At 68.2% G+C, this 13,188-nt stretch overlaps 1 protein-coding gene across 2 annotated transcripts; it reads right to left on the bottom strand.

The window, feature by feature from the left end:
* Positions 1–4,000: 4,000 nt before the first annotated feature.
* On the bottom strand, positions 4,001–9,952 carry ACP1 (acid phosphatase 1). Of its 2 annotated transcripts, none has more exons than XM_084234999.1 (6): positions 9,894–9,952; positions 7,707–7,780; positions 7,511–7,624; positions 5,365–5,426; positions 4,310–4,415; positions 4,001–4,244 (listed from the first exon to the last, which is right to left on the bottom strand). In XM_084234999.1, the coding sequence occupies exons 1-6, from the start codon at positions 9,934–9,936 to the stop codon at positions 4,167–4,169; spliced, it is 477 nt and encodes a 158-aa protein (XP_084091125.1). In that variant the 5' UTR covers positions 9,937–9,952; the 3' UTR covers positions 4,001–4,166. The 2 variants fall into 2 exon arrangements, with proteins under 2 accessions (XP_084091125.1, XP_084091126.1); XM_084235000.1 differs by lacking the exon at positions 7,511–7,624 and adding an exon at positions 7,366–7,479 and having other exon boundaries at positions 9,894–9,950.
* Positions 9,953–13,188: the final 3,236 nt, after the last annotated feature.

The following is a 13,188-nucleotide window of genomic DNA, read 5'->3' as shown; positions in this document are numbered from 1 at the left end:
GGTAAGCACCACCGCGTCTACGGCCGTAGGCCGGGGCCTCTTGCTCGGGACAGAACCGCCCTGGCGACTAGACACCCCTTCTTGGCTATCATCCCTTGCTCTGACACTGAAAACACCAGAGTGGGCAGCAGCTCAGCCCGGCCTCCTGGGGGCGCGCTGACCTGGCCTGCGCGGCCTGCCAGGGTGTGTCTGCGAGTGTCCACGTTGGACTCAGGGCCTCAGTGGCTGGTGAGCACCTTGGCCTTTTAAATGCTTCTGTCAGTCACTTCTTCCCAGCCTGTAACGGCAGACGTCAGCGCACACCCAGAATTCAGGGCCCAGCACCCAGCCCGGCCCGCAGGACACAAGGGCCCGTTCCCAACAGAGGCCACTGCGGTCGTGTGAAACTCTGCTTGTGTCTTGTCTGTGTCAGCACCGTCCCCACCGAGAGGCTCCCGGCGTGCGAGTGGCCATTCCCAGAAAACCTGTCAGTGGCCTAGGAACAGGGGTCGCAGCGCTTTTCCCGGTGGCCGCTGCAGTTGGCCGCACGCGGATGGGTGGACTGCAGGGCTTCATTTGTGGTGAGAAGCTGCTCACCCTGGCAAGCAGCGGCTGGGCCACCCCCACTGGGCAGGGCATGGAGGCCCAGGCCTGAACCTCCCACCTTCGGGTTCCCCAGTAAAGGGGGGCAGCCAGTGGGGCAGCGAGGCAGGTGGGGCAGGAGCGGCTGGAGGGGGCGGCAGCTCTGACCCCAGGGCTGGGCCCGCGGCCGGGCCTGCAGCCTCGCCCTCCCATGGTGCTGTCCTTTCTCTTCCGCTGCCACACGGCCCACAGAAAGGACTTTCTTTTGAAAGCAGTGATTGATGTTGTGAATCTCCCAAGGTGAGATGTGGGGGCGGACGAGTGTTGTTTTTAGGAAGCATTTCTCGGTAAAGCATGTCCTTGGAAACAGCGCCCACTTTTCACAAGTGGGGGGCAAGGCGCCCCTGGCTGTGGCCTGCGGGTGGCCACAGGCCCCGGCCACGCCTGCGAGCCGGCCAGTGCTTGCCCACAGCTGCCTGAGCGAGCTCGGCCCCTCTGCCCTCCAGGGCCGACCGCCGCGTGAACGCTTGCAGACGCGGGTGGGGCGGGCGTGTGGGGCAGACGTGCCACTCGAGCCCAGGCCAGCACCCGAGTCACACGCTGGCAGTGAGGGGCTGAGGTGCGTGCCCACAGCCACCGCGCTCCACGCCAGTCGCCACAAGTACCGGCACTTGCGTATATTTTGCCCGAGAAATGGGTCAAGTTTAAATCACAGCCGTTTCAGCTAATGGTAGTCATTACGACAGGGTTTTCTAAAGATTAGCTTCTCATCCTGCGGTTTCAAGGCCAGCCACGACAGCGGGCACAGGCGAGACGGGGGCGGGCAGTGGCCACTGCACACGGGAGCCCTGCGAGCCCGGCGCGAGGGCAGTGAGTCCTCTTCCCAACCAGGCCTGCCCCCAAGGCTCTGAGGGTCACGCAGGGACCCTCCACGTGTCCCAGAGCAAACCCCGGTGCCTCCTGCTCCCCAGAGCCCCAGGGACACAGTCCCCGCCCCAACTTGCTAGACACCGCAGGCCTCCCCACTTGGCCCGCCCTGGAGCACAGGCAGCAAAACGGAGCTGCCAGTGTGCAGCACCACAGCCTCAGCATTTCTGGAACGAATGAGCAGCGCACGCAGGCTGGGCACCCCGTGCTAGCGTCAGGACGCCCTTACCTGATCCCCACCTAGCGTCCACTCCCAACCGCTGGCCCCGCAGGCCCCGTCACCTCGAGCTTGCCCGAGCCCATGTGACACAGCCAAGCAGGCGCTGGGCTGGCTTTAACCCACTCACTGTTGCCCCTTTAGCACAGTGGCAGCGGCAGCGGCGCCCCGTGACCCTCAGCTGCCAGCAGAGTGGCCCTGCCCCTGGCTGACTGGGCCTGCAGACGGCAACGGCGCCGTGACCGTGTCCATAGGGCCGCACCGCAGAGACCTCAAGAAGTGCCTTGACCCACGGGACTACCCACTACCTTGACAAACACGCCGCGCGAACAAGAGCTTTATTTTTGCGGACTCCCCCGTGGCGCCGCAGATGCCCGCTGCAGGCGCTGCCCGGCGAGCCAGTGGGGCACCCAGGCCTGGGCTGCCTGCTGCGCCAGGCCGCTCCCAGTAGGAGTATTTCTTAGAAACAAGCAGAATCAAACTCTATTTTCATAAGGCATAGGGTATGGTTTAATATTTTGTATTACTTTACAACGACACTCCCGCGCTATTGTCTGGACTGCGAAGAGGCGCCCTCCAGCCCGTCTCTGGGACAGTGGGCGGCGCTGCTGGGTCGTGCGCTGCCGCTGCTCCCGCTGCGGGGCATCCGCACGGGAATAAAACAGCTGTCTGTTAAAGTGCACTCTTCCACCTGAGCCTTGTTGCCCAACAAGTTTGTCGTCAGGCATTTGTGACGGAGGCCTCGGTGAAGAGGGCAGTAGGGAGGGAAAGGCTCGAGGGGGCGGGGAGCCCACAGTCCGCGCCCCCACGGTCCCCGCCCCCGCCCCGCGCGGGTGCCACACGCGGGGGCTTGGCTCTTAGAATGAGCTTGACTCGGCGGGGAGCGTCTCGGATGAGTGTGCGCCTTCGTTCCCCTTAAGCCCCGTGATCACGAGCAGTAGGCTGAGGAAAGGCCTCTTAGCTGCCCAGGCCTTCATGGGTAGGGGCGTTCTGAGCTGCCCTGACTGGACACAGTTTTAAGACAGTGAGGTCAACAGGTGTTCCCGTCCCCTCCAGGAAGGCAGGCGAGCGCCCCGGGGTGGCTGAGCATCCTCTCCGAGGTGCAGGCAGACGTGAAAGAAGCTGGATGGGTTTACTCGTGAATACGAGGAAGCAGCAAAGAGCAACTTCCTTGGCGTCCCCTAGCAGTATCGGCTGCTTGGCTGTAAACGCCTGAAGCGTGTCAATCCTGTTTGCCAAATGCAGTCACTTAACCTGCTTCCCTCATTCCTGACCTGTCAGGACGCCCTTACTGATCCCCACCTACTTTACCTCCGGTTTCCGATGTGTCCTAGGAAGAGTTTTCAGGGTAAGAATCTCTGCTTTGGCCAAACATCTCCCCATCGGGGTGCCTGTCATTGCTGGGGGCAGGTGGACGGCTACCCAGCCTGGGGCACAGCATCCAGGACTGCCCGCCCTGCCTGACGCCCAGGATACTGGGGAGTGGACACTCCAGACGGGCCTGTGACTGAGAGTCCCTGCTCTCAGGACTGGGGCCACTGGCTGCACGGGGGGGGGTGAAGGCAGGGTGAAGCCCTCTCCAGCTGCAGAGGCCTGGCAGGGCCAGGATGAGCAGCGTATCCACGGGGATGGCCAGGCCAGGACCTCCCGCCTCTGCCATAAATATTTCTGTGGAAGCGGAAGCCCCTGCTCATCCCCATCTTCTGGGCACACAGACAGACGGCATGCCTGGGGCCACAGGCCATAGGGCAGGACCCCCCCCACCTCTACTAGTGTGACCTCCTCAGTTTATCCTGAAGGCCATCTGCTCCGGTGTGGGTCTGTGGGAACCTCCTATCTCTCCTCAGTACATAGGGATCCCTGTGCTCGCCACACACTAAGCGCTGACAGAGCAGGGGAGACTCACTCACCAACACACAAGCCCTCCAAACCAAGGCTTTTTCTGATGTTTCCCACCAAGCCAACTGGTGTCTGACACCCGGGTGACAGGAGCACAGCAGACCCGTCCCCCACTGGTGCAGGCAAGCCAGCTGGCGCGAGCGGCCTCCGGGCCAGCACTCTGAGGCAGGATGGTCCAGGCAGGAGCGAGTGAGTGCTGAGGCCTCGAGATACCAGACAATGCCCATGCACCAGGCGTCCCGCCGCTCACACACGTGCTGAGGGCGCCGCTGGTGTTGAGCTCCTGGGATCCCGGCCATCCCCCCGGCAGCCCTCGCCCGGCCAGGCCCTCCCGACTGTCCCCTCCAACCTCCCGCCCCCAGCGGCCGCGCGTCCTCCCGGGCGGGCTCCTGCCCCACCGCCGTGTGGCGGGCAGGGCGCTCGTCCAGCCCAAGAGCAGTGACTGCGCCGTCAACTGGCTGGGTCAGAAGCTTTATTACTATTCTGCTGAACACACCGGCTCTGGACAGTCATTCCCAAGACGCGGGACAGCGGGTCCACCACAGAGCGGCCGCACCGCGGGTCAGCGGGCGCTGTCCAGGAAGGCGCGGCAGCAGCGCACGCACTGCTGGTACACGGTCTCGAAGTGGGACTCGTCCCCCTGCGGGTGACAGTGCGTCAGGGCGGGCGCCCCACGGGGGGCGCGGGCGCGAGGGCGGCACTCACGTAGTAGGGGTCTTCGATGATGAGCTGCTTCTGGGGGTCGTAGCTCCCGAGCAGCTGGATCTTCGCTCTGCAGTTTCTGACTTGGCTGCTTTTCCTGGTCAGGTCTCTGTTGGGTTGAAACAAGGACTCGCTGCTCTGATCTGTGGCTCCATGGGCACCTGCTGGTGTCCACGGAGCCCCCATGGAGCCACACCCTTGGGGGATGCGGCCGGCCGGGCGGGGGTGGCCCTCGCAGGCCTGTCCCAGGCACGGGTTGGGGAGGGTGCCCACCAGCCTCACACAGGGCATGGCCAGCAGGGCACACGGCAGTCCAAGGGAACCTGTCTCCCCTTCTCGGAGACCAAACCCGGCAAGGCTGCGAGGGGCCTAAAAACGGCCACTGCGCTGGGCCCCGCTCCGGGGCCTGCAGTGGGCACTAGAGACCCGAGCGCGAGGACTCCGGCTGCACCTGGTCTGATAGCCCTGGGGTTGTGCAGGTGGCAGGACAGGCCCTTCTCCCTCAGTGACACCACCTGGGCAGGACATGCGACACAGGGCAGCTGGGCCCTGGGGTCCCAGCCCCGCCCGTGCAGCCACCAGTGCTGGGAGCAGCGTGGACGCCCCTGGCTGGCAGCAGGCCCTCCGCATGGTGGGACAGGACCTGGCTGGCAGCTGGAGCACCGCACTAGGATGCCCCATATGCTGGCATCCCGGGCGCCTGTACTGAGACGGACAGCCCCGTAGTGCAGGGGCACACAGCCGGCCGGCCACAGCACCCAGGGACCCTGCGGGGAGCTGGAGTCCAGAGGGTGCTGGAGTGGATAAGTGAAGGTGGCAAAACAGCAGGACACGCCTATGTGGTCACTGCTGCCCCAGGCCCCCTCCGGAGGGGCACGGGTGGATGCCCAGGCCCACGCCGAGGAGGACCTCCAGACACCCACAGGCCCTCTCGCTGCAGACAGGCGAGTCCACACATGGTGGGCGGTGGCCCTCAAGGGCCGTGGGGACAGATGGCAGGCAAGAGCGCCCGGGCCTGCAGTGAGTTGCGGTGGCCGAGCCCGTGAGGACGCGCTTACCTCAGGTTGCTCTCATCCATGCAGAGGATGTAGTCAAACGTGGCGAAGTCCTCCTTGGTGACCTGAAACCAAAACGAGGCACACTGTCCTTCTCAGGCGGCCAGCAGGGCTCGGGCGGGGCCAGGGCTTGCACCTGGGCCCGCCCCCACCAGCAGGTGCGCTTACGCCTGGTCACTAAGTTAAATATGTCTGTGTCGAGTTGACCTATTTCCCCAAATGGTGCTGTGAAGGCATCTTCGCCATGAAGCCCCTGCACAGCCAGAAGGGACAGAGCTCCGGCCCCCACAGCGAGAAAGCAGCCCCCAGGCCAGGCACGCGCTCACCTGGCGCCATTTCGCAGGTTTTCCTCCTATTAGTGCTTAAGCCCCAGGCCCTGGCGACAGGGACTGAGCCTCCCCAGCCTGAGGGCGCCCTGGCAGGGGCAGACGCAGGGCCCACCGCAGATGCTTGTGGCCAGGGAGCCTGAGGTGTGCACCGCGCCAGCCGGCACCCCAAGGAGACAACCACCAGGCACTCGGCCTTCAGGGCGCAGGTCACCTGTGATGTGACTCAATTTCCTGACACTGTGAACTAGAACACAACAGCACTAACGTGTCCAGGCTGAAGTGTTTAATGATTTCTGACTATGATAAACGACAGAAGAAAGCAGGGCGCAACGTGACTGCGGGTGAGGGGTGCAATTCGATGCCAGTCCTCCGCACTAAAAATCCTCTGAAATTCAGCTGCAGGAGACATCTGGCCACCCACGGGGGCGGCCCCAACCGTGGGCGCAGGAGGACGGCAACATGCTCAGGCTGCAGCCGCGGCCTCCACAGCAGCCCCGCCTGGTCGGGAAATGGGTGTGATTATGGGCCAGCAGAGAGAGACTCGGGAACGGGCCTGTCAAACCACACAGGGCAGGCACAAGTTAGAACGGCTGAGAAAGAGCGGCCATAGCCAATACCCCCACAGGGCTCCTGCACACACTGGTCAGTGCAACAGCCGTGCGGGATGAGCCCAGACAGTGCCCAGAAGACCAGACCCCAGCACGCGTCGGCTGGCTCCACGGACAGAGATCCGGGGGTGGGCGCTCACCAGCACCCGCAGTGCTCTGAGGGGTGCCCACCGGGCTGCGCCCACGCGGATGTTTCCCCACTGGCCCCCTCTACTCACCCCTGCCAGCCTGCATCCTCAACCCACCCCTGCAAACACCCCCTGGAGACATCCAGGGCATCTTGGCAGCACAGCTCCTCCAGAAACAGTGGGTGTGGGGGCATCAAGCGAGCCTCACTGCAGGGCATGGAAGCCCCCAGAATTCCCTCAGAGCAGACTCCAAGCACACAGAGCCCCGCTCTGGCCGGACGCGCAGGTGTCCATTCCCCAGACCGACCCTAGGCCTCAGAGGGGGTGTCAGTGACTTAGAAGGTTTTAGTCAGGAGTTTTAAAACTGCAGCTGAACTTTCACAAGTGATGACCGCAGAGAGGGGACGCGGCGTGGAGCCACACAGGAGCAGCCCACCCCCTCAGAAGCCAGTGTCCGGCTGCCGCCCCCACAGCCTGTGTCCACAGACCCGCTGCCCCACGAGCCGTACTCCTTCCTGGGTGGCAGGCCCAGTGAGGCACCCCAGTCCCGCTGGCTGCTCAGTCAGCGAGAATCCAGAGCCCCGTCCTCCCCATGCTGGCGGTGGCTTCCCAGCAGGCTTTCCTCACTGGGGGCGCGTGAGAGGCCCCAGAGGGAGGTCAGAGGGGGCAGCTGGAGGCAGGGTAAGTCCCCGACAACAGTGCCCTGGCTGCCCAGCCACTTCTCAGCTGAACGCCGGGTATGCGGATGTGACAGGAATCTGTCCTAGCGGCAAACTTGAAACGGGGCACTCGGCACGTGGCCTGATGTCCAGCTGGAACTCAGACAGCAGCGCAAAGCAGGCCCACTCGGCGTCCGGCCGCAGGCCCGCCTCGCGGCACGAGCACGCTGGGACATGCAGGCGCCCTGCCGGCTGCACCAGAGGAAGCAGGTCTGTCTACCTGTCGGGCCGTGTGGGCCGTGTGGATGCCGTGGCCTCGCAGGCAGCTCACAGCTCTCGGGTCTGGCGACCGGCCCACGTTCCAGTCGGACACGGCGGCGCTGTCCACGACCCACTGCAACACAAAGCACAGCCTGAGCGCATACCTGCCTCGCCACGTGGCTCATGGGCACCCCGTGCTTCCGCAGGCAGCGCTGGCCCCGGGAATCGGGCGGGTTCCCCACTTCGTACGTGGACGTCGCCGCGCTGTCCACCCGCCACTGCGGGAGAGAAAAAGAGCCGTTTTTGCTGTTTCTTGATCTAAAGACATTCACATCGGCCCCTGGAGAGAGCAGAACTCACGTGGTCTGAGACATTTTCATCAGTCACGAGTTTCCTGAAAACTGCCTCTGCGATGGGGGAGCGGCAGATGTTACCTGGGGAGGGGCAGAGGACGCGTCAGCTGACGGAGGGGCCACAGGCACCCGCACACCCCACCTCCCCGCAACCCCAGCAGCCCCTCACCGCAATACCCCACACCCCTGTGCGCCCCCGCTTCTTGCTACCGCCTTCAAGTTAAAGCACATTCACCCTTGGCCCAGACAGCAGTATTTACAGCGAGAAGACGCGTGTGCACGTGTGGACGGAAAGGCAGGCTGGGCTCCAAGGGCTACAGTCATGCCACCCGGAGCAGGTGGGGCGCCCGCTGCTGTGGCCGGGGCGCAGGCTCACGATGCCCAAGGCTGGCATCACACCTGAGCGTGACCTGCGGCAGAGCACACCCCCCTCATCTCCGGCAAAGCTCTAGACGCCTTTCAACCTGTCACCTCTCAGCCTCGCTGCTCCCAAACCGGCAGCACAGTCACTGACTCAGCACCCAACCTCAAGGACAGACCCAAGGAGGAGCGGAGGCAGCGGCCCCACTGGAGCCTGAGATGGAGGCCCGAGACGGAGGCCTCGCCCTGCAGGGTGGGTCGGGCTATCGCCTCTGCCCGCCACCCCCCCCCACTATCTCACAGAAACAGGCCACTCCAATAACCTCGCCCAAGGGAGGCCTTTGCTCCTTCCTGCCATCAGCCTTTCAAACGAAAAACACCCCAGGCCTCTCTGCACTTCAGCCTGGAAAGGGCCCAAACAGTGCACAGAAGGAATAAAGTTCTTATGTTTCAAACACAGACGCTTAACTGTCCCACGCAGGCCGCAGGATGCAGGCCCCTTGCTCCTCCAAGGCTCACTCTGTGTAGCCGAAACCAACAGCTGGACAGTTGTTTCGATCCCAGCCCCACTCACCCTCCAGCGGCTGGTCACTCCCAGCAAGCCCAGTGCCCTTGGGCACCAGACAGGGGAGCACTAGGCCTGGCTGCCCCCCCCCCACAGAGCTGGAAGTAGTGGGAAACGCGAACGCAGACGGCTGTGTCGCCGCCCGCCTCAAACGCCAGCACCCACGACGTTCTGCAGGAGCACGGCCGGCCGCGGGCCTGGGCTGGGCCGCGGGAAGCCTGGGCGCGGCCTCAAGACCCAAGACGCTCGCCCTGCGCCCCGCACAGGGTTCAGAGACGCCGGCCCGCGCAAGAGGACCACCGGCCGCGCAAGAGGACCAGCGGCTGCGCTGCAGGCGCGGCGCCCACGGCACGGAGCCGGCCTGAGGCATCCTCGGGTCGGCTGAGCGGCCCCCTCAGCCCCGCCCTTGGGCATCTCGGCGGGAGCTGCTGCTCCAGGGCCCGCCGGCCTCCTCGGGCAGGGTCCGCGCGCACAGCCCCCGGGCCTCCCCACCCTCGCCGGCCTCGGCTCCAACGTCCCGAGCGGGGAGGCCTCCCTGACGCCCCCGCCCGCCCGCGGTCAGCGCCGAGGGCGCGGGGGCGGCTCTGCCCGGCGCCCGGAGCGGCGCCCGCCCAGCGGAGCGGCCCGGCTGCCCGCGGAACCGCCCGCAGCTCGGCCGGCGCGGCCGGGCCGGACGCCGGTCGCGGCGGCTTTTCCTCCCGGAGACCCGGCCCGAGCAGCCGCGCCCGGCCCGCGGCGGGGCCCCAGGGTCGCGCGGGCCCGTCCCGGCCGCGGACTCCGCCGGGCCCGGGTGCGCCGCGCCGGCTCCGGCTCTGCGGGGCGGGCCCGGCCGCGGGGCAGACGGGCCGGGGGCGCGGGGGGCGCGGGGGGCGCGGGGGCCGCGGGGCAGACGGGCCGGGGCCGCGGGGGGCGCGGGGGCGCGGGGGGCGGCGCCCCGGGAGGCGCGGGTCGGCCAGGCGGGCGCAGCCGCGCGGCAGCTCTGGGGCCGCGCCCGGTCGCAGGCCCCGCGGCAGGGTCCGGGGCGCGGGGGGCGCGGGGGGGCGCGGGGGGGCCGCGGGGGGGGGCGCGGGGCCCAGAACGCGGCCCGGGGAGGCGCCCGGGGGCCAGGGCGCCCTCGGCCGCGCGCGGCGCTGGACACACCCCGGGCGGGCGGCGCGCGGAGCCTCCGGGGCCGGCCAGGCGCGGCCGCAGGGACCGACGGGGGCCCCGGGGTGGCGGCGCGCGCATCGCGGAGGCCCCGCGCCCGCCGGCCCCGGCCCCGCCGCTCACCCAGACACACGAACAGCACCGACGCGGGCACCTGCTCGGCCATCTTCGCGCCCGGGCCCGCCGACCCGCCCGGCTGTCCGCGCACGCGCACGCGCAGGACGCGCGTCCGCCCGCGCCTGCGCAGTCCCGCCCCCGCGGCCCGCGCCTGCGCAGTCGGGCTCCAGCGCCGCCCGCCGGCGGGCCGCCCCCAGGAGGGGCGGGGCGGGCCACCTGGCCGGGGGCGGGGTCTGGGGCGGGGCCGGGGTCGCCTGGCCGGGAGGGGGCGGGTCACCTGGCCGGGAGGGGGCGGGGCCGATCACCCCGCCGGGGGCGGGGCCTGGGACGCGGCCGGGGTCGCCTGGCCGGGAGGGGCGGGTCACCTGGCCGGGGGCGGGGCCTGGGGAGGGGCCGGGGTCGCCTGGCCGGGAGGGGGCGGGGCGGGTCACCTGGCCGGGGGCGGGGCCTGGGGCGCGGCCGGGGTCGCCTGGCCGGGAGGGGGCGGGTCACCTGGCCGTGAGGGGGCGGGGCCGGTCACCTGGCCGGGGCCGGGGCCTGGGACGCGGCCGGGGTCGCCTGGCCGGGAGGGGCGGGTCACCTGTCCTGGAGGGGGCGGGGCGGGTCACCTGGCCGTGAGGGGGCGGGGCCGGCCACCTGGCCGGGGGCGGGGCCTGGGGCGCGGCCGGGGTCGCCTGGCCGGGAGGGGCGGGTCACCTGTCCTGGAGGGGGCGGGGCGGGTCACCTGTCCTGGAGGGGGCGGGGCGGGTCACCTGGCCGGGGGCGGGGCCTGGGGCGCGGCCGGGGTCGCCTGGCCGGGAGGGGCGGGTCACCTGTCCTGGAGGGGGCGGGGCGGGTCACCTGGCCGTGAGGGGGCGGGGCCGGTCACCTGGCCGGGGGCGGGGCCTGGGGCGCGGCCGGGGTCGCCTGGCCCGGAGGGGCGGGCCCCGGTCACGTGGCGGCGGTGCGGGCGCCGAAGGGTGCCCGGGCCCGGGGCACGTGCCGGGCGCGGGGGCCGCGGAGGGTCCCGGGCGCGCGGGGCCGGCAGGGGGTCCCCACGGTGGCCGGGCGCGGGGGCCGCCCTCTCACGACCTGGCCGCCGCCCGCCCCCGCGGCGGAATCGCGGCGCACGGCCGGTGGCCGGGGCGTCCCCGCACCTGGATCCCGGCGCCTCCGAGGCCGCCCGCACGGGAGGGGCGCGGGCCTCCCCCGCCAGCCCGAGCTGCGCGGCGCTGTCTCCGAGAAAGCGGGAGCAGGAGCTGGGCCCTGAAGCACGCGGGCTGTGGCCCGCCCCTCACCTGGCCCAGGTGTGCCCTGGCGGCGCGGCCCCGCCCCGGGGGGCGGGGCCGGCGCGCGCCCTTCCTCTTCCTGGTCAGGCGCGGCGGGGGCCGCCGCGGACCCGGCGCGGGCAGCAGTGAGTACGGGCGAGGCTGGGGGGGCTCACCTGGACCGCGCCCTGCCCGGGGGAGTTTCGCGGGACAGGGCGCTCCGTCGGTGAGGGGGCGAGAGACGCGGGATGTGCGCGCTTCTGCCCCGCGCCCGGGGCCTCAGGCCCCTCGGCGGCCTGGAGACCAGCCAGTGCCCGGGTCCCGGGCGCCGGCCCTGACCCGGCTTGGCCAGGCCGCTCCCGCGCACGGAAAAGCGCTTCCCGCGTTTCGCACGGTGACGACTGGGGTTCGTTGGCCGCCTCTGAGGGGCCGGGCGCCCCCGGCTGCGCCCCGGAGGGAGGGGCTTGTCCGGCCCCCCTCGCGCCCCCCCAGGCCCGCCGGCCCTCCCAGCTTGGGGACCGCCCGCGCGCTGGGCTTTCCTTATTTAAGCAAGTATGAAGCTGCTCCCCGCGGGCTGCAGGGCGTGGGGTCCCCGCTGGCTGAGAACTTGTGTTTTCACCTCACTGCGACAACCCGGTCCAGATGCTTCTCCAAGGCTGAGCTGGAAGGTGCTGGGCCAGAGCCTGGAGTCCCAGGGCCACACCCTTCTGGTAGGAGGGCTGGCCCGGCCCCCCAGGAAGCTGCTGGAGTCCTGGGGAGCGTTCATTGGGGTGTGGGGAGACGCCTGACCTGGTTTGCGCCCTGCCCCCGGGCGCCTCCACCCACCTGCTGGGCACTGACCTGTAGCTGCCAAATCACCGTGTTGAAGGTCAAAGTACTCAGATGAGGGGCGGCTCCAGCGTCTGCGCAGGTTTGAGTGGGGGGAGCAGTTTGCTGCTGTTCTCCTGAGCGTTCTGTGGGGCGAGCGCTCCCTCTGCTTCTGCAAGGGTGAAGACTAATGTTTTGTTCATCATGAACGGTTTCATGCTTTTATTCCGTTTAGAAATCTCCATTCCCAGGAGAGTTCTCACTCCTTAGATGCAAGGATGTGTTTCTAAAGAAATAAAGTGGACCCTGAGCCGGCCATGCTGGGCTCAGTGCCCTGGGCGAGCAGCTCAGCGCAAGGCCTGGCAGGGACTTTCCGTCTTTGGGGAGAATCTGTCGTCCCTGCAGACGCTGCGCCCAGGCCGCCCTCAGCCTGAGGAAGGGGAGGTGGTGCGGCCACCGGCCCTCCTGTGAAGGCCCTCCCTGCTCTGTGCCTACTGACGCCTGGGCCAGGGGAGCCGAATGGACGCCCTGGCCACACTAATGTTTGGGGTTCAGAGGTCAGTGGGTCTGAAGTGTGGATGGGGAGAGCTGGTGGTGACGGGAGAGCAGGCTGGGGCTGCCCAGCGAGTATGGGGCCAAGAGGCCGGCCCAGCGGCCACTCTCCAGGTGAGAATGTCCTGATAAAGGCCTGAGCTGAAGGCAGTGTTCCAATGGTGCTTCAAAGATGGCATCATTTAGAGAGTTTTGGCCAAGATTTAATCAACTTATTTGAAGTGCTTCCTTAGCAGCACTCCAGCTGTAGAGCTGCAGGAGCCAGGCAGTGCCATGGTGGCCCGTCTGGGCTTCCCATGCTTGCGGCTGCAGGTCCACGCAGATCCACGCAGGCTCAGGGCATGCAGCAACCGGGCCTGCTAGCCAGCAGAAGACTGGGGAAGGGAAGGGCTTCCAAAGCCCAGGTGGCCAGTGGTCTCGTCCCAGACAGTGTCTGAGGTGTCCAGTGTCCTCAACAAAGGCCACTGATTCAGGACGGTGCTGGGGGCGCAGCAGCGAGGGCGGGCCAAGACCTGCTCCAGGAAGTGGAGCTGGGCAGCCCCAGACATGGCCCCACAGCGGCCACCCACCAGGAGGCCGGCAAGGACTGGCAGGGGTGGCCAGCTCCTGGAGGTGGCAGAACACAGGTCGGCCATGCTGCTGGTGCCAGCATGCAGGCACGAGGGCCACAGCCCACAGTCAGTGCCCTCGAGACC

This window comes from Talpa europaea (assembly GCF_964194135.1).
Source record: "Talpa europaea genome assembly, chromosome: 6".
Classification (NCBI taxonomy): Eukaryota; Metazoa; Chordata; class Mammalia; order Eulipotyphla; family Talpidae; genus Talpa; species Talpa europaea.
Note: the sequence above shows the minus strand (reverse complement) of the source record. Positions and strands in the feature narration are given on the sequence as shown.